Source organism: Hetaerina americana, unplaced genomic scaffold (assembly GCF_022747635.1).
Source record: "Hetaerina americana unplaced genomic scaffold, ioHetAmer1.1.p SCAF_79, whole genome shotgun sequence".
In the NCBI taxonomy this organism is placed as follows: Eukaryota; Metazoa; Arthropoda; class Insecta; order Odonata; family Calopterygidae; genus Hetaerina; species Hetaerina americana.
The window spans coordinates 137,138-159,613 of NW_027287416.1; the positions used below are offsets into that span (position 1 = coordinate 137,138).

Here is a 22,476-nt window from a genome sequence, read left to right on the forward strand (position 1 = left end):
AACGCTCTAGATACCTCCAACCTGCAAGGCGATAATAAGTGGCAGATCACGGCCTTTAAATTGGAACGCTATGTTCTCACGAGCAGGCGAAATAATAGCATCCCCACGATCTAGATCAATGTTTTAGTGCTATCCAGTTCATTCCGCCTTTACATCAAAATATTCCAATAAATATGCCCAAATAATGTGAAATAATGCAAAATAATTATATTTTCTATGCCACAGTAAAATTATCAGATATTTTCATTTTTCGTATATTCTAACATTTGGAAAGTATAATCATTTCAATTATTTTAAGCTCCGTGAGATTGCAAAATAAATATTTTATTAAGCAAATTTTTGGTTAAATTTTCGTAAATGATATTAAATTTCGATTTTGTTTTATTATTAATGGTAGTAAAAGATTTTTTTCGGAGAGAAATCCATAAATTGCCGAATCAGAAAAATGAGGATTTAGTGTTCAGCTCAAAATTTTCATCAGTCTCTTCAAATAACTAAATATCGCTTAATAGTGTTAATTTCATCTGCAAAAGATGTAACAACATACAGCCATCTTATAATAAAAAAATAGTTGACAACAGGTTAGAATTTTTGACGAATAAAGTAAGAAAGATGGTAAAAATTTTAGTACAAATTATTTTAAGTCTTCAGACAGCATGCGTTCAACATGCATTGCAGCTTATCAAACCAAACCAAAAAACTTTCAATGATAACATTGTTTCTCTCAAATGTGGACCCTATTTCTCATCATATCAATGAAAACCCGTGTGAATTGCAAGAATTGCCACCATAGTTACCTAAGAATAAATTTTTGTCTTGGTCATGAGTGACACGTAATGATTTGACCTATACTTTCACTCCAAATTTATGAGTAGATTTTTGAGATGAAATAGTGAATGAAAAAAAAGGCATACGATGAGTCGTGGGGGTAACCCCACACACCGCGTTTAGGATCACCACACTTCACTTGACGTCCAATCGCATCCCCCCACGTCCCCCAACGCCTTTCCATTCAACCTTTTCCCTCCAACCGTGTTCACAAATTCCTCTCATACCCTCACCCAATTTACCTACTCCATAAATAAATAAATTCTGAATATCCCATTCCAAAGAAAGCTGGGCAATAGTATGACCAATTTTGAATTACTAATTGTAGCTTTTCTTGAATAATTCTGAATGATAATTATCTAATTAAATTCCCGGCCCCTTGATGTTTTCATGACAGGTCTATAACAAGCCAAAAATAAAACAAACCTCAATGACTTCTTAGGTTGCCGCACTTACACTTACAGGTCTCTTAGTCAACTTCTTCTGAAAATGCATCCCATTCCCGAAGATTCCTTCAAAACTACAGGAATTCTCGTCAGATTTTTCTCGACTACGTGGTCCACAGAGAGACGTGGCGAGAAGGTGTAAACCTCTGCAATATAAAAATGTCAAGTCACCCAACATAATTGAGATGTGAGGTTAGAAATATTTCCGGTCGGTTTAGCTAGGTAGCTAACGCCCTCGCCTCGCGCTATGCTCTTGAGCATTGGCACTGCGTATGTATTTGTACCTCGTCAACTGACGAAAAGCCAAGACTCAGATCCTTGGAGCAGAGGGGTATCCAGAGATCCCCGGATATGTAAAAAAAATACGATTTTATAATGAGCTGCATGAAATGCGATGCCATTAATTTACGTCGGACGGTCGATACGTCGACACTTTTTGTATTGTTCACTTTACAACTTAATTCTATGCTTAAGCTTAAATATATGACTTTTATGATTAGAAGTCAATAACTTCCAACTAAAATTCATGATCACGTGGAAAATTAACCTGATCTTGTCCTGCATTCCATTCCCTTCACCAACAATCCAAAACAACTAAAAAATGGACCCAAAGGACACGGTAGGTGAGGAAAGTTTGTACTGGAATGAATTCGAAGAACGTAGAACAAGTGGATGCAGGAGGCACAGAGATGCAACGAGAGAATAGAAGAAGAATGTCAAAAAATCAGATTGGGATGAGAAAATAACGCTCGTTTTGAATGGAATTGAGAAGGGCAGAAAATATGGAGTGATGGAGAACGAATTGTTGTCATATACCTATTTATCGGGTAGAAAGATTCTTTGTGTAATTTAATTAATAGTTAAGAAGTACAGAAGTTTGTCGGGTCTAACTTAATCGATACCCAAACTCGGCACTCCACAGCTAATCGTATTACCATAATATTTATCATGTCTTCTTTTTAACATATTATTTCACAAATAATAATTATTTTATTTATTAATAAGTTTCGCATATATTATATAGAAAAAAATATCATCTTCCATTCTCAACTTCAGTCCTCCATCGCTTTCCCTACTCTATATTTTTTCAATCTGTTCGTTTATCTATTGCAGTTGGAGAATTCCAATCAGTCCTCCTCCTTTGGGATCATCCCACCCTCTCTCTCCCCAACCACCCTCGACAACTATCATCTCCGCCCACCACATCCCGTGGACCCGCCGTGGCGAAGAGTGGGTCCTAAATACTTGCCTGTGCTTCTCGGATTCCCCACTCTTCAATACGTCTCGCGCCCCCACTCTCCATCCCACATCTCCCCGCACCTCTCCTCGTCTGCCCCCGTTTGCCAGGCCATTTCCCTCCCCTTCCGCTCCCAGCGAGGCTCGCCTCATCCGGAGTCGTTTGCTCATTCCCACCGGGACTCTTAAAAATCACCACCAATTCGTCAACCGATCGGCAGCCGTGGTTGTGGCAGGTGAACGTCCACTGGTAGCAAAGAGGGACGGAATCCCGTCGAGCGTCGGCAAATCCCTAGGGAGAGGACGACGCACGCTGGCCACGAGGGGCCGAAGGCGAGGAGAGGTCACCTGCGACTGGACACCCATCTTCGTGGCAGGTGAGCAGCGCTCGGGGAATCTTCTCGTGACACCAGCTTCATTTTATTTACTTAGAATTGAACATTTTCACTCCCCCTGCTCGAATCAACCTAGATTTTTAACACTCACTCGGAAAACTTTTTTCAGTGTGGGATTTCCAAAAGAATGAAATGCTAACATTAAATCTTGCACCTCCCTGGAGAATGTACTCAATCACCACACTAATTCGACTTCTTGAATGAATTGCTATTATTAATAATGAAAAGTCTTCGATTAGGAATTTTCAACCCTTATGCAAGTTATTGATATCGTGCTCCGATTAAATGGAATTCCGGATGAAAAGCATCAGTTCCACCTGTTGCAATCCGAGCGTAACTAATGTTGTCTATAATCTTTTTCTCAATGTTTGCCCAATAATATGAGATTGGGACCGAGCCATGAAAGACTAATATCTTTTTGCGGAAATTAAGAAAATGAAATCATAAACAATTTTCGTTGTTTCAGTTCAATCAATCTTGCTGATCGAAAATTATGATAAAACCGTGCCTAACGTAGCAGGTCCGGACACATGGTGCTCCAAATTCGTCAAAGCTCGAATCTAACTCATGATGAATTAACCACATGAGACACGCGATTTTGGTTCTGTTTCAGCTGCCTTCGGATTGAAACGGAATTAATATGTGTTGATACCGTGGTGATTCATTCACCTAGAAATCAAAAAGGTTCGATTGGCAGTTCCGAAGACTTTTCTGCGATTAGCATTTCGCTAAATTAACGTATTTCATGTAAACAGGAAAAGATTAGATTAGTGTCATTGAAAACCGTTGTAAGCATTCATCTCAATTTCAAGAGCAATTACTGTGACCACAACCTGGGCGCAACCTGTTTCCCGGAATTGTAACATCAAAAGAGATTTAAACGTTTAGTTTAAATTGACTGTAGGTTCAACGTTGTTTAACAAAAGTGAATTTAATCGATCGCTTAAGTCCATCAAAAATATGAAGCTATAGAACAATTAAGTACCACCATGTGTGTTTGGGAGTTCATGAAATTGATTGAAATTATACATAAATATAGTACTTCACTACGTCAATGCAAATTGCCATTTGAAATTAGGTGTGCATTTTATCCGTAGGATCTCGAGGTGCCTTAATCGTCTTTAATTATTTTGGTGAAGGATAAATTATCACTAATCTTTAAAATATATTTAAAAATGCGTCTTGGATTTCCGTCATGCTGCAAATTTCTTCATTCTATTTTGGACTATCGCGCAAATATAAATTGAAATTTGGTAAAATTTTTTCTTCGACGGCGTTTAAGCCCATCACTCCCAACCCTTACACAGAGAATTATATTATTTCAACCTAAATGTCATCTCTCGATGCCAAGTTAATTTTTTGCGGTGATTTCACTGGGACGTGAATTCAGGTGTGGTCAGGGAGAGACCATCCTTTGATATAGGTCACCTTTGTTGGGTCACCTTTAGGCATCCTCCAAATGTAAATGCTAAAGGTACGGCGCATCGGGTAACTATTCTGTAGTTCTTGCAGAAAGAGTTAGCACCATGATATTTTGCATGGTTTGCATTGTCTCTATCGAGCAACAAAGAGATTTTCTTACAATTTGTTTTTTTTTAATTCGTGAATATTCCTCTCCCCTCAACATGCGTGTTATAATCTCTCATCCCAAAAGGGGGAACTGAATACAAATGATTGCTATAAGTTGCGTTACATGCAACTTAGATTCACACTATTGCGAAGATAAAAGAGACTGATTGAGTCTTTCAATGTTCCCCTAGGCAGAGATACCAGACATTCCAAAACTAAGGCAATATTAGAAAACGTTCCTGAGAAAAATTGTAGGTCACGCATTCAGAAAATTGTTTAAATAATCAAGTTTAAGGTTGTAACGTGAAACTGGAAAGGGTAGAATTTTCAAGCGTCCAGTGAGACTAGCAACCGAAACCAGTAAAACCTCGGTCAAGGCCAGGTAAACTGTCACAGGAGGTGGGAATCTCACACTCTATTTGGTATGAAATAAACGTCGCTCCATAGAAACGAGACGTGCTACATACGCGGCATATCAGGATCTCGCGCGGTCCCGAGGTAAATAGTTATTTACCCTTCCACCTCTCCCACAAAACACGCTGGATTGACTGTCGGTCGAACCCCTGGCTTCGTGCACTCTACCGCGCTCGCCCTCACCGCCCGTTGTGAGTGCTAATTGCCCGCACGAATACTTTCCATGGAAGATGGCATCCCACGGAGGCTTCAAAGAGGAAATCACGGAAACTGGAGCACACCGTTGTGGGCAAACAACTCGTGAATTAGTTTGCCGGCATCCGCTCGTGATGCAATTTACGGCCCTCAGGAAAGTTAGATCAGCATTGACAGTGCGGTTCGAACCAACCGAAAGCTGCCTGCTTTACGAAGGCGAAGAATGTATAGTGTAACTGGGGAATAAATATTATTTTGACTGCGAATACTTTGAAGCAAGTCGCGTGAAGTATAGAGTGTGATAAATGAAAATGTAATTTTCTTGAAATGACCGCTTTTTTAACGATTACGATCCAAAATATATCTTCATTTTTGTACTTAACTGAAAGGATATAGAATTTTAGACGATGGAGTCTCTTATATTTTTTTCCAAAAATATGGCCGAACGCTGATATCTCTCCAGCTATAAAAAGTTTTATTTGTGTTTAGCAAACGATTTTCTTTGTTTCACAGGTTAGACGGCGTTCGCGAGGGCAAAATGAAGGGAGTGGTACTTATCTTCATTTTTCTGGGCACTGCCGCGACGGCAATCCTCGATTTTCCCATCGGTGCCGAGGAAGACAACGGCGACTACATTAACAGATATATAAACGTCTCCAATGGTTCACTGGGAAGATACGCGGATAATTCAACAAATTACAATTACACAGCTCTCCAGGATAATAATCGGACTTCTAAGTGTAAGGAAAATTTTTTTATTATCTGTGTCCAAGTTTGATCAAATATCTGTCTCTCAGATGTGTTTTGGCTACAGAAATCTAAAACATCTAAGAAAAAGCCGAATGAAAACTGTATACGTAATTGATATCTCTGTTGATGTTTCAAATGATTTTGATGTAGTGCCTGCCTTCCATTTGGAAGAGATATAAACAGTTACCATCTGAGGTGGTCCTTGAGTTTTTGCCTCCCCCTTCCCATTATCTCTCATTATCCCCGATATACAGGCAAGTTTTATTTTTATGCCCATCAAGTCTTCATTTCCCATGAGATTTTCATTTTCACTCCCTTTGGAGATATTTATCCCAGTTCCCTATGCACTGAAACAGAGCAGACGTGCCAGTTGGGATGGAGAATTCCCCAACAATGCCAGGGGAATGAGGAATAAACTTCTAAATGTAATGGTACATCCAAAGTCTTAGGAATGTAGCTTTGTAAGGCTTTTTCTTTGGATACCAAGTAGACTATCATCATGAAAACATCTTGAAGGTGGGAGAAGGAAGGAAGAGTGCTGTTTTAAATAATTAAATTGATTCTTTCGTCATTTCCTTTTCAGTCTTTCCTCTGTTCACCGTGGTCCGCTTTGCAAATTCCCCATGTCTGGGGACGAACAACTTAGCAGGTATCTGCTACTCACGTCGAGAATGTCAGCTAAATGGAGGTGTTGGATTTGGCACATGTGCAAATGGTATCGGAGTTTGCTGTGTTGGTAAGAAGCAAGTGCTGCAATTATAAATAACATTAGATTTCGGGAGTTTAAGAATGAATGTAACTATCATTGAGGTAGTAATGCTTAATTTTCATTAGAGCATAAATACATAGCATAATAGTTATAAAGTAGCCAGGGTCCAGGGACTGAAGGCATCATCCCCGGTATATCCACCAACCACCTCCCACCCCACTCTGCCTCAGCCATACTGTAATTCTGATTTTCACCAGCTGTCTGTGCATAAATATCAATTTTCTTCAGTCTCTCCCATCACCCAGGTAGGATAACCTAAGATTCCAAGAGAATTAATTCCAAAAAAATGTATTCCAGGGTAAAATTAAGAGATCAAATTAAAAAATATTGCCATATAAAACCTTCATATTATTTGTTGTCATACCATCAAGGAAATGGCACTATGGAATATTAAAGAGTTAAACCAAAGCACCTCAGATGAAAGCTCTCATCTTTTCTGAAAATTGCCTGACAGCAATGACAAAAATTAAAAATGTTCACTACCTATAGTATAGTACATGCATGCATGCATACTGTCATCTCATCTCACAGATAAGATGACACTATGCATGCAACAGTTACAGTTTGAACTCATTAGGGTAATCTAGAGTCAAGCAAAGACCTTTTCTAATGAAATTGATAATGGCTCCCAATTGGTCCTCATTTCCATTATCAATGATTGTCTAAGAATAATGTTTTAAAACAGTGCATTGTTTCCATGTGTTAAAATACCCTAAATTCAAAATTTCTTGAATTATATAAACATTGAAAATGCACTTTTCCTTCTCCATTCTTCTTGCACTCAATTTGCTGTAAATGTAGAACTCCAACCCTTATGCATTATGCTATGCCAAGAGAAATATTTTTGGAATCATGGTAAACCAAAAGAGATAAAAAGGGCTAAAAGTAGGACTCTTAAATCACTAAAAACTTATGAATTTCCATTTATCTATCCTAAAAAATTAATTTTAAGAATGAAAAAATTCTCTTTCTATTCCTGAACTTTTATTTCTGGAGTTTGCTCATTGACAAGATTGAGTTGGAACTCAACTCAATTTTGTTAGGTAAGAGGATTCATTTTCCATGAGAAATACTGCAAGCAACTATTCTGTGTCCCTGGGGATAACATATATTCCAGCTCCCCTCCTTTTTTTCCCTTTCCCATTAAAATTTTACCTGTTATGGGGTTCATTATAAGTGCCAAGGAACATTCTGCACCTACACAGAAAACTACTTTTCCATTTTGACACCCTTCCCTCTCCCCCTGTCCCCCGGCACAGCACAGCATCCACCTGATTTGGTTGAGAATTAATACCTCTAAGTAATATATATCAATGAATATAATACATCTGAATTGTTGAACAAGTTTAAGTTTTACTGAGGTTAATACATAAATGAATCTTTGCATGTTTCACAAAAAATACCAAGTTTTTTGGCAATTCATGTTGCATATGTTAGCAGAGTGAATAGGTGGAGTTAGTCTCTCAAATTCTGGGTGATACCTTTAAATTTCCTCAGCTAACCTTAGCTCCATGATTTTCTGTGCACCAATCTGGGAAGCAATTGACAAAACATGTCGAGCACTTTCTTCCTTCCGTAACTATACAGTTCTCAAACTCCTGAGCATAATATATCAAGTAAAAAAAATACAATACATTACCTGTAGTTACCATTTGAACTTGTTTTTTTTGGAGAATGCAAAACAGGAGTGGTTTTTAATGGAGCAGTGTGGCACAAGGTAACAAGTTCGAATCTACTTTGTGCTCAAAATGTTTAATTTTCAGTTAATACAATTTCAGCAGTTAACTTTTAACTTTAGTCCATGCTTACCTGTGTTAATGCCACCCATGATCTTATCCAAACATCCATATGTCCTCAAAAGCATTGAAATTCATGAATAAAAATTTAATGTTTCATATTCTTAGGGTTCTAGGCAGGATTTAATGGTTTTATTAGTTTATTGCATTGTTGTTTCCCCAAATGGACAGTGCCTTGATTAAAATAAAATTGTTAAATTATTTTATCGTTAGGCATCACCGTCATTAAAGTGTCCTCCGTCATCAGATCAGACAGACAGAAAATGTGGATGAGAATCCTATAAGATTGTGCAAAAGCTTAGGAGTACCTCAGGACTTGATTTTCAGAAAGGAAGAAATTGAAAGGAGTCTCCTACCAACCTACCAAGCCTCAGGATAATGGCATATATTGATGACTTACAAAGGCATATAATCTAATTTTCACTTTTTAGGTATTGCTTTTCTATTTTTCGATTACCCTCAAATAGAGCGTTAGCATTAAGCATCCGTGTTAACTTGATAACTTATCCTTATTTGGTGGCATACTGGTGTAAAACGCCACCATTAGCAAAAGAAAAACACTGATATATCCAAATTAACCCTTTCACTGCGGCTCACTCTCTGAAAAACTACTCCACACATGCACCGAAAAGGGAGGGCATTGTGTCTCTGAAAAAATTTGATATTACCAAAATAATAAAATAATCTAAATTATAAAAATATGTAAATAATAAAAATATGTAAATAATAAAAATAATCTAGATTCACCATTTATTTAATGGCAAATTTTCATTAATTTATTTTGAAGAATATATTTTTCATTAAATTTCAATGTATGATCTTGCACAGAGTATTAAAAGGTACATTCACACGTGTCTACTGTGCTAACATACTAGGTACGTTCACACCATCGAAAGGGTTAATAGCAAAATGTAAGGGTTTATTTGATAACTATGATTTAATGTATCTATATATATTTCAATGTTACATTCTAAGTCCCTTCAAATTTTCTAGTTGCACTGTCATGTGGAACCACTTCAAACTTCAACTGCACCTATTTTACCAACCCAGGGTATCCAGGATCATATACTGGTGGAGATCGCTGCACTATTGCCATTAGCAAATGCAACACTAATGTCTGTCAGGTAATTGTAGAAATGAAGTCAATTTTGGCTTTTTACCGACTTTGGGAACTTCCACCTTGCATATTGCAGATGAAATTATTCAATGGAATTACAAATGGTCTTCACTTCATCTCATACTCCTCTTCTAATTTCCTAGCCATTCAAACTCATTGAAGCTTTCTCCAAACCCTCCCTGGTTTGGAGAAGAAGTGAACACCAGCATTTAATCTGATGCAAGTAAAATAAATAAATTACCATATCTCTTGGCCCTCTGTACATATAAAGTACAAATCTAATGGGTAAGATAGCAAGATTGTCAAGTTGCCCTTAAGGATAAAATGTAATCAACACTAAGTACATCATTACTTCATGAGGTGGAAAAACCTAATGACCAAATTTTTTTGGGGACTTCCTTTGACTGCCGCTTAAAGAGGATTTTATTGGCAGTACTTCAATTACAATGATAGATATTGAACATAATTACCATTGCACTGATGAACCTTAAGAGGCATCTTCAGAGTAAGTTATTGCTAAATATAAATTTCTCCCTATCCTTCCAGATTCCTATCTGATCCTATGTAACAGTGTGTTTAAAATAGTGTCTAAATAACATTCAGTGACACAGTTCCCCACAAATATGTACTCCCATACATCCACAAATGTAAATAAAGCTAAATATAGAATAGAAGCATATATTGTACACCTGGTTCCCACAAAAATTCCTTCTGACACCCTTTATATGGGTACCCATTATTATAGTTAGTTATTTCTTTCAATTTCAAGGTATTCTAACTGTTGAAAGGCAGATTTCAAATGGTTCCTAATGACTATTTACATTTAAGTATTGCAAGAACTTCCTGTCTCAACCAGCATTATTTTTTTCCTTATTTCTCATTAACTTCTGTATATCGTCATGTCATCTAAGAATCCTCCTCTCTTCCTTCCTCTACCCTGGTTACCTAATATACTCCCTATCATAGCCTTCAACATACAACTGCCTTTCAATATTTCCTCCATCTCTTTTCTCTGCCTATTTTAGATTTTCTCCAGTAACTTCCTATTTTCACCCACTATATGTACAACCCCTCCATTTATCTTCCTCTCTGTCAAACTTATTTTCTCCATTATCTGCCACATCCATGTCTCAAAAGCCATATCTATACTCCCATATCTCATATAAACCCTTATATCTATGCTCATCCAATCACCTTAAAGACCAGGTCTCACATCCATAAGGACCTGCATTCCACATTAGAATGTTTACTAACCTTTTTTTTTACATTTTTACTCAGTGCACCCATCATCAATTCTATTCTTTTAGAAAATCTCCTCTATGGCTAATGCAATTCCTCTCTTATTGTCTCCATTACTATGATCCTGTTCCTCTAAAATATTGGAAGAGATGATGATGAGGTGGGGGACTATGGTTTAGGTACAACAAATGACCGTGGGGAGAAAGCAGTTCAGTTCTGCAGGAGACAGAGGTTAGTCATCACCAAGACTTGGTTTAGATACCACAAAAGACGCAGGTATATATGGAAAATGCCAGGTGACTCAGAAAGGTATCAGCTAGATGATATTCTGGTTAGACACAGGTTTAGGAACAGTGCGATAAATTCACACAGCTTCCCGGGAGCAGATGCGTACTCTGACCACAGTTTAGTGGCTATGAAATGTAGCCTCCGTTTCAAAACGATAAGGCAGGGGCAGCGGGTTAGAAAATGGAATGTAGAAGCATTAAATGGATTGAAAAGGAAGGAGTACCAACAGGCTGCAGAGGAAATCATGTATGACAAAGAGCTGAGTACTATCAAAGAAAAATGGGAATCAAGAAAGGGATATAGAAAGTCTTAAAAGAAACTATACGAACCATTAATGGGAAAATGACAAGGAAACCATGAATCAAGGATGAGATGATTAGAAAGATAGATGAGAGAAGAAAATGGAAGAATGTAAACACAAAGTTAGGCAAAAAGAAGCACAAAGAGTTAAGTAATAAATTGATAACGGCAACAAATGAAGTAAAAGAAGCATGGTGAAAGATGCAGTGCAAGAATATCAAAAGTTTGCAGAGGAAGGGTGAAATTGATGCGCTATACAAGAAGATTAAAACACTATCGGGAGTTAAAAAGGGAAGATCTGTGTTAACAGTTAGGGATAAGTGGGGTGAGATAATCGTTTAAAGAAAATATTAAAGACAGATGTAAGGAATATATTGAAGAACTGTATGGTAAAGAACATAGGCCAGCAAGTTTAGACATGGAAAGAGAACATGACATGGATGAAGATAGTTAGGTCCAGGTGTACTCGACCATGAGATAGAGGCCAATAAGGCAGATGGAATCAAATAAGGCCATTGTGGTAGACAACATTCCTGCAGAACTACTAGATGGTTTAGGAAAATGTGGCAGGAAGAGTCTATATGTACTGATTTGTAGTATCTTTGAGAGAGGAATGTGGCCGGAAGACTTCGTGAGATCAGTGTTAGTTCCTATTCTGAAAAAGGTAAATGCTATATCATGTAAGGACTAGAGAACATTAAGTTTGATGTCACATGCAGCTGAAGTTGTTCTCAGGATTATCAACAAAAGGATAGAGAGTAGGGCAAATGATTACTTAGGGGATAATCAGTTTGGGTTTAGGAAGGGGAGAGGCACACACACTATATCATTTCATATGTTTTATTTTATAAACATGTCCTATATTATCATTAAAAAATTCAGACAAATTGGAATAATTTTTCTCAGTTAGAAATATTTTGTTTGTCTTTTAAACTGTGTTATATCTCTTATGACATTGTATTTCTGTGGTAATTTATCAAAGATATTGATTGATTGGTTTAAAAAATATTTACTAGTAAAATAATGCTTGGATGAAATAAAATCACTCTAATACCTATCTATGTTTCATAGTGTACTGATCCCCTAAGCATTTTGGATGGAATTAAAGAATGGAGGATGCATACAGAGCTAAAGAATGAGTCATTGCAATGCAGTATGGGGTTTAAGGATTATTGTGTCATGTTAATCAGGCCATAAAAGCACAATAGTATATAGTGTCAGGGTCCATCACAAACCTACCCTAAGCTAGTAGACAATTACAAATAATAATGATAATTCCCTAACAATTTTATTTTAGCTCCGGCTAGACTTCAGGAACTTTAACCTGCAGGGTCCAGATGCTAATGGCAACTGTGTTAATGATTTTTTCCAAGTATCTGGAGCAGCTTCACCAATACCAAGAATTTGTGGAACTAATACTGGAGAGCATAGTGAGTAGCTCAGGCCTAAAAGGCCTAGCACCTTTAATGCCATATTTGGATTCTTTCTACACAAGAAAAAAGAAACTGAACCACTATTACCCATGAATTGCTTGTTTACAGACATTGAAAGAGCACCCAAATAGGAAATTTAATGTCAAATAATAGTGACAATTGAATACTATATGATGACTATTATGCATGCATTTAATAAATATTCAAAATGGAGTATTCAAAACTTTATATTCCACCCAGAAATATTACCAAATTAAATCATATAATTATAAAGTATGATGTACTCATATAAGTATGTACCATATTTCTGCCCCCCCCCCAAAAAGCAGTACCTATATAAGTTTCAGATCTATTAAAGAATTGGTCTAAAAATGCCAGCTCAAACTGTACAACGCAAAGTAAAATAATTACTAAATATGAAAGGTAAAATATAGTTATAATTGATATATAATTATTAATAAACTTTACAGAATGTCCTTGTAGTTGTGCAATAATTCTTCATGTCATTTGAAAATCTACTTAAAATATTTTATGAGATATGTCCAAGTTTCCAACATAGAAAATATCATTTAATTGCCCATTCTAATGCTCTTGATAATATTCCACCCGACTATTAATGGTGGAAGTAATTAAAATTGTCATTAAATCAAATTTTTTGAGACCAAAAAAATGTCTCTAATTCTTAATAAATGAAAAAGAAACACTTTGTTCCAATCCACCGCTTTATTACAGGTACGACTAGTTTCGACGCTACGGCGTCATCCTCAGGTACCAAGTTTAAAGTCACAATCATTGTATATATACCCTCTTCTGGAAAGGGTGGGGGAGTTGTGGGAAGAGGGGGCGGGGAGGGGAGTACGGGGGTAGGTACGAAAGAATGTGGGAGAGGGTAGGAAACGCCAGGAAAAGCGTTAGTGAGTGTAGAGATTAGAGGGAGAGTAGGATTGGAAGGTGGGTTAAGAAAGGGGAAAATTTCATTGGTCGGTATAATTTGAGTCAATGGCTAATGGGGATAAAGGTATGGGTTAGGAGTCAATGGGAGTTAGGGGGAAGGGGTTAGAGGTTCTGTTTTTCTGTTATTGCTAGGGAGGCTTCCAGGAGAGGTGATACGTTTTCAAACAGAATGTCATTGAGTAAAGGATGTTTCTTCATTGTTCTCCGGATCTCCAACTCTTCCTTCTTGTCCATCCTCCTCCCTTTTTCTTCACAATGTAGAATTTTGGGGATGAAATCACTGGTGTGATTTTCCTCCCACAGGTGTTTGGCAAAGTGGGATTGGGCTAGGTTACACTTCTTGTAGCACCTCTTGTGTTCCTCCGCTCTTGTCCGCACCGCTCGACCACTCTGCCCGATGTACCTCGCACTGCAATCCCCGCAAAACATTTCATATATCCCACTATTTTCCAGTGGCTCAACTTTATCTTTAGTTTTATTTATGAACATTTTTATATTTTGTTTGTTATAGAAAGCATTTCTGAATTTGTCTTTCGGGAACAATTTGCTAATTTTTTCGGACGGGACACCATAATAGGGCAATTTTACCCACTGTTTGAAAACGTATCACCTCTCCTGGAAGCCTCCCTAGCAATAACAGAAAAACAGAACCTCTAACCCCTTCCCCCTAACTCCCATTGACTCCTAACCCGTACCTTTATCCCCATTAGCCATTGACTCAAATTATACCGACCAATGAAATTTTCCCCTTTCTTAACCCACCTTCCAATCCCCCCCACTCACTAACGCTTTTCCTGGCGTTTCCTACCCTCTCCCACATTCTTTCGTACCTACCCCCGTACTCCCCTCCCTGCCCCCTCTTCCCAACTCCCCCACCCTTTCCAGAAGAGGGTATATATACAATGATTGTGACTTTAAACTTTGTACCTGAGGATGACACCGTAGCGTCGAAACTAGTCTTACCTGTCATAAAGTGGTGGATTGGAACAAAGTGCTTCTTTTTCATTTATTAAAATGAACTTCCACAAAGTTGAGGCTGAAACTATTGAACTCTCTAATTCTTGTTGGTTTTCAGTTTTAATTGCTGTAACCTTTTATATTATATAAATATATAATAAACATAATAATCAAATCATAAACATAATCTAAGACCTTTAAATAATTTTATCCAACATGCATCATTATAAATTAATATTTGAAACTATGTGTACAATAAGGATTTGCTGAAAGTGCAAACCTGTACATGTTCAAATTTGCTTTCCCAGCCATGTTTTTTCTGCCTGAGTAAACCTTATGTGTGGGTTTTTAATTATGTTTTATTGATTGTGTTTTTTATGATTGATTGATAATATTCTTAAATGGGAAATGCTAAATAAAATATAACACATTTTTTAAAATCATACAATAAGCAAAAGTAACATAATTGCTTCATGGCTGTCAAATTAAAGTGGAAACTTTTACCTGGTAGGAAACCCATACGCATTGGTTAGCCCTAGATTACAAATTAAGATTCAACCAAAGTATTCATCCTTTCATGCTGTGGTAGACTTTCTTTTTAAGTCAGTTTATTGTGTGGTATGCTAGACATCAGAGTATCAAATCGCTAAATATGTGCTATGGCCTTATTTAATTCCTTTAGAATCGCTAATATTCATCCTAAAAATAATGGGGTATTCCAGCAAGTAGAATGATTTTCTTTAATTTGTTTATAATATAATAAAGAAGAGTAAGAAGTAGAGGCATGACCTTTATACTGGGAATTTATTTATGTACACTAAATATTGAAACTCATGTGGGAAAAATTACCTCGAAATATACATAATGCAAAGCACAAAAATGATATGCACCTATCTGTACTATGTAATTATATTTCTTTGATCTTGTATAGTGTACATTGACTTCCCTGCTGGCACCAACCCGATCACCTTATCAATAACAGCAAATAATCTAATAACAGCTGGCCGGACCTGGAGTATAAAAGCAACACAAATAACATGTGACAGTCCATTAAGAGGTAAGACTTTTATATGCTCATTAATACAAATTGCAATGGAGTGCAAGCAAACAAATAATAGTAGACATCAATTCAGAAATTTTAACTGCAATGTCATAAAGAAGTGCAAAGTTAGAAAAAAGATAAGAGGGGAACAAATAGATATTTTATTCATCTCATAATAACCAGAGGAAAGAACACAGAAAGTCTAGGAAAAAACAATCAGCAGTGTAATTGCTATTTAACCGATACATATACAATTAATCTGACATAAATAATGTTTCTTTTGTCAATTCTTCATCTTGAAAATAGAGCTGAATTACATTTATGTTTCTCAATATGTAGCTCCACCAGGATGCCTCATGTACTTCACAAGCACAACTGGACAAATCAAGAGCTTCAACTACGCTGCAACAGCAAATACAGCAGCTGGAGTTAGTGAGTTATTACCTCTCTCTCTTAACTAATTAGCTTTTTTCCAACAGGAGTTTATTGTTGTAAGATCCTGCAATAACATAATCAACTTGAATATATTTCATGAATTTGAGAGGAATGTAAATATGAGTAAGTAGACATTGATCAAGTCTTACAAGTAATATCATTGCCCTCTACATAACTGATTATTTAAAACAAATTTTTAGGTTGCATTTCCTCTTTCACTTCTTTCTCTTGTTGAATGCCTGTGTAGCATTAACCTCTAGAATACTCTTGAATTTAATAATTTTGACCAAGAGAGAAATGTACAACAAGATGATACAGAATGTGCTATAGCATGATAGAGAAGATCTGGATTTTGAATACCAGATTTCTATAGCACTGATTTCATTTGTGTATCAAATGATAGAGAGCTGATGTGTGTTCTGTACATAATGAAGCCACTGATTCAAAGAGGTATTCTCTTAGTCTAAATGAAAGGATTTGATTTAGATACAGCTATCCTTGGTCAGTTGTTCAGAAAAACATTACTGATTGAAAACAAAAAGGACCAGCTCCAAAATCCAGGGTATTATTGTTGGCCATATGTTCATAAAGGGATTAACAGAACACAAAAAAAGGGCCAGCTTGAAAAATGAAGGGTATCTGCCAAAGAACAAAGCTAGCTACAAAATCCTTGGCAAGGCATTCAAATAAACCTTTAACAACTGGAAAAAAAGGCTGGCTCCAAAAATAGCAGGTAGCCACAAACAAACATGGCCATCAGCCAAAAGTTAATTTCAGCAGTCAAAAACAAATTTTATGGTTGTCAAAAAGGAATTGATCAAAAATCCAAGACAATCTGCTGAAAAACAGGTTTAGCGACAAAAATGTACAGTACACAGCACTACATCATGATGCAGAAATCTCTGTATAAATAGTGCCAAAATCAACCAGGATTTTGCATACCTTTATATCTTTCTCTTTATATTATGGGGATCATGATAGTGCAGTGACTAAGGTAATGGCTTCCCACCCCATGGACTCACGTTCAAATCCAAGGGGCGGGCGGCTGAATTTTTCGGTGCTGCCCTGATCTCTACTTGGGGATCTCTATGGAGAGCCCTTAATTGATTATGTCGTCTGTCGGATGGGACGTTAAAGTGTGGACCCCTTGGTACCTTTCATTAAGAGGAGGCTAATGCAGATACTGAGTTTCTCTCCACTTTTCCTTCATTCGCAGAATCTTCTACCCCCACTAAATTACCCATCCATCCCTTCTGGGGCAAATGACCTTCGCTGTCAGTCACCTCCTCTAATAACTACTGCTACTATTTTGTATCATTTTTCTCCAAGTAGAGAGAGGTTGCAGAATTAAATTCTGAAGTAGTTGTCACAAAATAGTTGTGGTAATAATAATAGTGAAGGTAATATATTATTATGAGACAAAATATTTTTTTTCTTTCTAGCATTGGCAGGTACTCGCGAGATGACCAACTTAAATTATGGTGTTTGTGTGCAGATGGCAGCTGGCTACTGTAGTATAACATGGAGTCAGAACCCCTCAGATCCATATTCCTTCACTGTTACTGGGGATACAGATGGTCTTGATACAACAATACTTGGTAAGAAATATTCTCTCAATAAAAGAAAATTGTAAATAGTTGTCCTCAAGGAGCTCAGATCAAGAGTTTATGAATTGATAAGAACCTATCAACTAGTGGGTATGACACTATCTTAAGCAGATTGAATTATCAGGCTGTTGGTGTTATTCTTTCAATAATATGCTTTTGATTAATTTCTCAACTTAACTTATCTTGGTGACTTCAATGTTTCAGGCTCAATTTTGTCATGGTCACTATATGAGTAAAACTTTATATATTTCCACCGTACATTTATTATGGTACCATCAGTGTTGATGCATTGGTGGCATTACCTGATGGTAAATACTGAGAGAATAGAGAAGAAGTAGCCTATATTTCAAAACCGGAAGTACCATAGTGAATTTATTGTGAATAGACACAACATTTTACTTGTTCAGTGGCCAAATAATCTTGTACCTGTTTTTACTGCAATGGATTCAACAATCTCAATCCTGTTTGTAAGTGCTAATGAGAAAGGGGATACTTGGAAATCAATAAATAATTTAGCTGAGGGAGACATGCTTGTATATATACCTTTTGAGACTCATAGAAAATATTAAGGTCCCATCTGAAATCTGCCATACAACTATTTTAGAAAATGTCTAGTCTAGATATCCTTTTTAGATAGGAGTGGAAATAATTTACTATTTTCCTATCCATCTTATGACTTACTTTGATATGCTGATTGCTGTAAGAGGAACTCATTTTTGTCCAATCATATTTTTTTGAAAATTAAAAGCAGACAATAGAAATACTTACGCAAAATATCCAAGAGCTTTAATAGGGCCAATATATACATTAATAGGTATGGAATAATGGCTGGAGAGGTTGATGGGGTGGTGGAGGGAGAACGTAAGATTTTGGGAGATTTCTTATCTACTGGCATAGAGCAGCCTTGCGAGTTGATTCAGAAGTCTCGGAAATACAATTTTCCTGTTGGAATGGTAACGCAGGAAGCTAACAAAAGCGAAATATATGTTTTGTCAAATTGCAACTTAATATTTACAATTAAAGCTACTTTTTCTTACACAGGAACTGCTGCTGCTGCAGTATCTGGAGCAGCTTGCAATACTGATTTTATTGTAATACCTCGCCCTTCACAAAATGGATTACTTTTAAGCACAGATCGATTTTGTGGAAATGCATTGGTTCCTACAACAAGTAAGTACTAAGGCCAATTTTACAAAGGAAGGGGTAACAAAATGTCCTCCTAGTCAATTCAATGATAAATTATCTAATATTCCAAAGTGGGTGTGTTAATGATGTAAAGGGGATTTAACACCTCATTGTCATTCAAAAAAGTCATAAAGAATATAATCACAGACCCACTTTCTGGGTGAGTACTTCCGTTACACATAGCAGTCCTAATTTGAAGGCTTATTTTTAAGGGATTTTAAATCAGGAATTCCAAGCAACAGTCTATTCAGAACGGCAAAAATACTTTTGTTTCTGGTTCCTTCTGTCATTGGAATGGAATTCAACCCTTCATTAACAAAATAACTTTTACTTTTTACAGTAAAGGAAATACATATTGAAAATACAGATGTGTTGATAGTTGCACATTTAGAGCTCAAATTACTTCCAACACAAACTACATAAATGAACCAAGAGTTATTTTAAATAAAGTACAACTTCTCTTCATAATGTCTCAACAGTAAAATAACAAAATAAATATTTTTTTAACCGAATGAATTTGAAACATCATTTCCCCCTTATTTAAATATAAAACTTGGAAAGTATTAATTATTTACCTCACAAATGAAGTAACTTTACTTAACACCAGTTTCACTCTTAAGGCCTCTTCTATTTTCATTTCAATTCGAATAAACCACGAGACATCATGAAGCCAACACCTATTCTATCCTGCAGTTTCATGAAGGTGTTCTTCTTCTGGGTTTCTCTGAGCAAGTTAATATTATTGGCAATAACTTCCCATTTAAGAGCAAAGGTCAAAGGATTGCCAAGGATTTCAATTTAAGAATCTAAACCCAGAGTAAGGCCACATTTCAAAATCTATTTCAACTGGTGCAGGTTTTAAGAAATTAAAACAGTGAGGTAAACCCTGAAAGCATTGTAATCAGTGTGATTTTAATATAAAAATGAATACAATAGAGGAATTGAGGTCAAGCCTACTTCATCCTATCACTTGCTAGCTTTTAACAGAATTTCATTTTTTCAGCATCTTCCAAACCATTTGTTCTGACTGTTGTGACTAATGGCGATGAATTGGCAGTTGCGCCAAACCCACCAGACTCTGGAAATCGAGGATTTTGTCTCAACTTCCGACAAATGGTCTGCGCATAGCCAATAATGAAATGTGGATGCACCTAAAATTCATTCTGTGATACAATATTTTATAAGACTAAGATCCGATATATCATGAAAATGGTAAATAAAAGAAATTATTAAAAAATACTGCCTTTAATTATGTACATCAACTTCGAACAACTCCTTCTTATGGACAAAATGACAATTAAACATGACATATTTACAGAAATAAATTCGTTACTCCATTAACAAAAATGAAAATTACAAATACCATTTTAACCAAGGCTGGTTTCATCACAAAAAAGTTATTTCTAAAACATATGTAATTATCACAAAAATTAAGAGCTTGAGGTTATGGAAACTACATAAAAATGCTGATTATTTTACGTTGACCAAAACTTGTATTAAATAAATGTAATATTTTCATTTGTAGAGATGTTTCTGTATAAAATATACTACCCATCACTGAGAAGCAAAACCAACACTGACTAAACTTTTAATGACTACAAAATGTTAAGTTTTTGTAAACTGGCATCATGGCATCATTCTACCTGAATGGCTCTCCACAGCTGATTTCATCCTTCCATACCATGTACCAATTTTTGTATGATTCAGCAGGTCTTTGAAGGCCTCACATCCACTTATGCTGCTAAGTACACCATAGACTGCCAAATCTGCAAGGTTAGGGCTGTCCCCACCCATGAAGTGGGATCCTTTCTTATTTAGCTGACGCATCCAATGATTGCATTCATCATACAAAGATTGGCGCACATCATCTTTCAAGTGATGCCTGAAAATTAGTTACCATTAGAAGATTAATATAAAGCAAACCAAGGTGCTTCTGCGTAGTAATCGGCGGTTTCAAGAAACGCGTCCAAACAAAACAAAACTTTAACTGACAGAAATTTCCAAATAGTGAACTAGCCACACACTCTTAAGGATTTTAAGGGTAAATGGTAAAAAATAAGTCCGCATTAAATTTTAAGACTACAAACTCCTACAATTTAATACGAAAACTGCTCTATTTTTATGCACTTACCTCTTTTTCAGTCTTTTTCCGATTGCCCACATTGCAAGGGCTCCCAAATAAACAATTAAATAACACTCCCAAGCAGGAAAAAGTCTTTCCCATTCTCCAACCTAGGAATGAATGAATTTTGCTACAATCTTAATTTCGATAAATACTGCCGAATTATAGTACGATTGTACTGTATGAATGCCGGACCATAAAAACTAACTTAAAGTATACCTACCTCAGAGAACCATTTGAATGACTGCAAAGATTCATCAAAAGTCCGATAAACATTAGGTGAAAGTGTATGTACAAGAACTTCATCAGCCCATTTCCTCCACTTTCTCTCCTCTCTTAAAAGTATGAATGATATTGATATTTATCACATATATTAAAAGACAGCTGAAAATGTTCTTTAATTAATTCGTAAGATAATACGTTACCCTAATGCTTCATTAGTTCTCCCAAGAGGCATTGAATCTTGAAACATTAAGAAATATCGGTTCATCACTTCTGTTTTAACTTTCCCGCCATCTTCGGTGAATGAAACGGATGGATAAAAGTTCAAGATATCAGAAAGATTTTGGTGCTGATCATGTAAGTAGGTCGTCAGTGCTGATATTATCACAGAACTGTCATTCATTTGCTTAGGATAGACAAATACAACAACATGTGATCATTGGGAAAATAAACAAATATTGAAATATTCTGACACTAACATAAAGGCCATCAAAAATATTTTAAGAAACAATTACCTGGTAAACATTTTCAACCTTCGCCAACAAAATTGGTACTTTTTTGTATTCAGACCACTTAATTTGTTGCCTAAGAACAGGATTTACTTCAATGACACTATAGGAAAAACCATAATAGTCCAAAAATGCTCTCACTTTACAGCAAAAGGGGCAAGTTGGATATTGATATAGAACCAAGTCCAAACCCGTATGGTCCACAACTGATACAACCTTAAAGTAAATGGTAAGATCGACAATTTAAATATGAATGAAATAATTTCTTTAAGACGCTCAATAAAACACGAATGATCTCCTGGGATAGGCTATCATGAATAACTAAGTTTACCTTCCTCGCTGGAGATAATTCCGGTAATTTATCAAGGAGTAATCGTTTATTGCTCTTCTCGTCGTTTAGTATTGCTTTCGGAGGAGCTGGAGTATTGTAGTATGCATAACCTGCGCCGGCTGCAACACCCAGTCCCAAACTTCCCATTGCAAACCTCCAGCTTCTTTTTCCTTCACGCCCACCAGAAGGTGGCTTTGTTGAAAACAAAGCATGCTTGTTCATATCAAGACATCGGCGGCGAACTTCATTGTCTATTTTCAACGATAAATTTGTAATTCTTCCTTTAACGAGGGTTTTAAACATATTTACAGTCGCCATTATGCTTCACAATTGTTTA

The 22,476-nt window shown here is 36.4% G+C and overlaps 2 protein-coding genes across 2 annotated transcripts; one reads left to right on the forward strand and one right to left on the reverse strand.

Moving 5' to 3' along the window:
- Positions 1 to 5,118: 5,118 nt before the first annotated feature.
- LOC139697509 (uncharacterized) lies at positions 5,119 to 20,083 on the forward strand. The gene is made up of 9 exons (XM_071596240.1): positions 5,119 to 5,188; positions 6,417 to 6,569; positions 9,392 to 9,522; positions 12,640 to 12,772; positions 15,618 to 15,743; positions 16,068 to 16,160; positions 17,606 to 17,761; positions 18,812 to 18,940; positions 19,959 to 20,083. The coding sequence occupies exons 1-9, from the start codon at positions 5,119 to 5,121 to the stop codon at positions 20,081 to 20,083; spliced, it is 1,116 nt and encodes a 371-aa protein (XP_071452341.1).
- A 93-nt stretch (positions 20,084 to 20,176) lies between these two features.
- Su(P) (prostaglandin E synthase Su(P)) lies at positions 20,177 to 22,464 on the reverse strand. Its single transcript, XM_071596228.1, has 6 exons — positions 22,140 to 22,464; positions 21,815 to 22,024; positions 21,503 to 21,705; positions 21,301 to 21,412; positions 21,087 to 21,187; positions 20,177 to 20,837 (listed from the first exon to the last, which is right to left on the reverse strand). The coding sequence occupies exons 1-6, from the start codon at positions 22,455 to 22,457 to the stop codon at positions 20,582 to 20,584; spliced, it is 1,200 nt and encodes a 399-aa protein (XP_071452329.1). The 5' UTR covers positions 22,458 to 22,464; the 3' UTR covers positions 20,177 to 20,581.
- Positions 22,465 to 22,476: the final 12 nt, after the last annotated feature.

Excerpts from the sequence above, each read along its gene's own strand:
- LOC139697509 (XM_071596240.1), top strand. The coding sequence starts at position 5,119 with ATGGCATCCCACGGAGGCTTCAAAGAGGAAATCACGGAAACTGGAGCA. Across the intron at positions 6,570-9,391 it reads TATCGGAGTTTGCTGTGTTG|TTGCACTGTCATGTGGAACC; the intron begins GTAAGAAGCAAG and ends CAAATTTTCTAG. Across the intron at positions 18,941-19,958 it reads TGCATTGGTTCCTACAACAA|CATCTTCCAAACCATTTGTT; the intron begins GTAAGTACTAAG and ends TCATTTTTTCAG.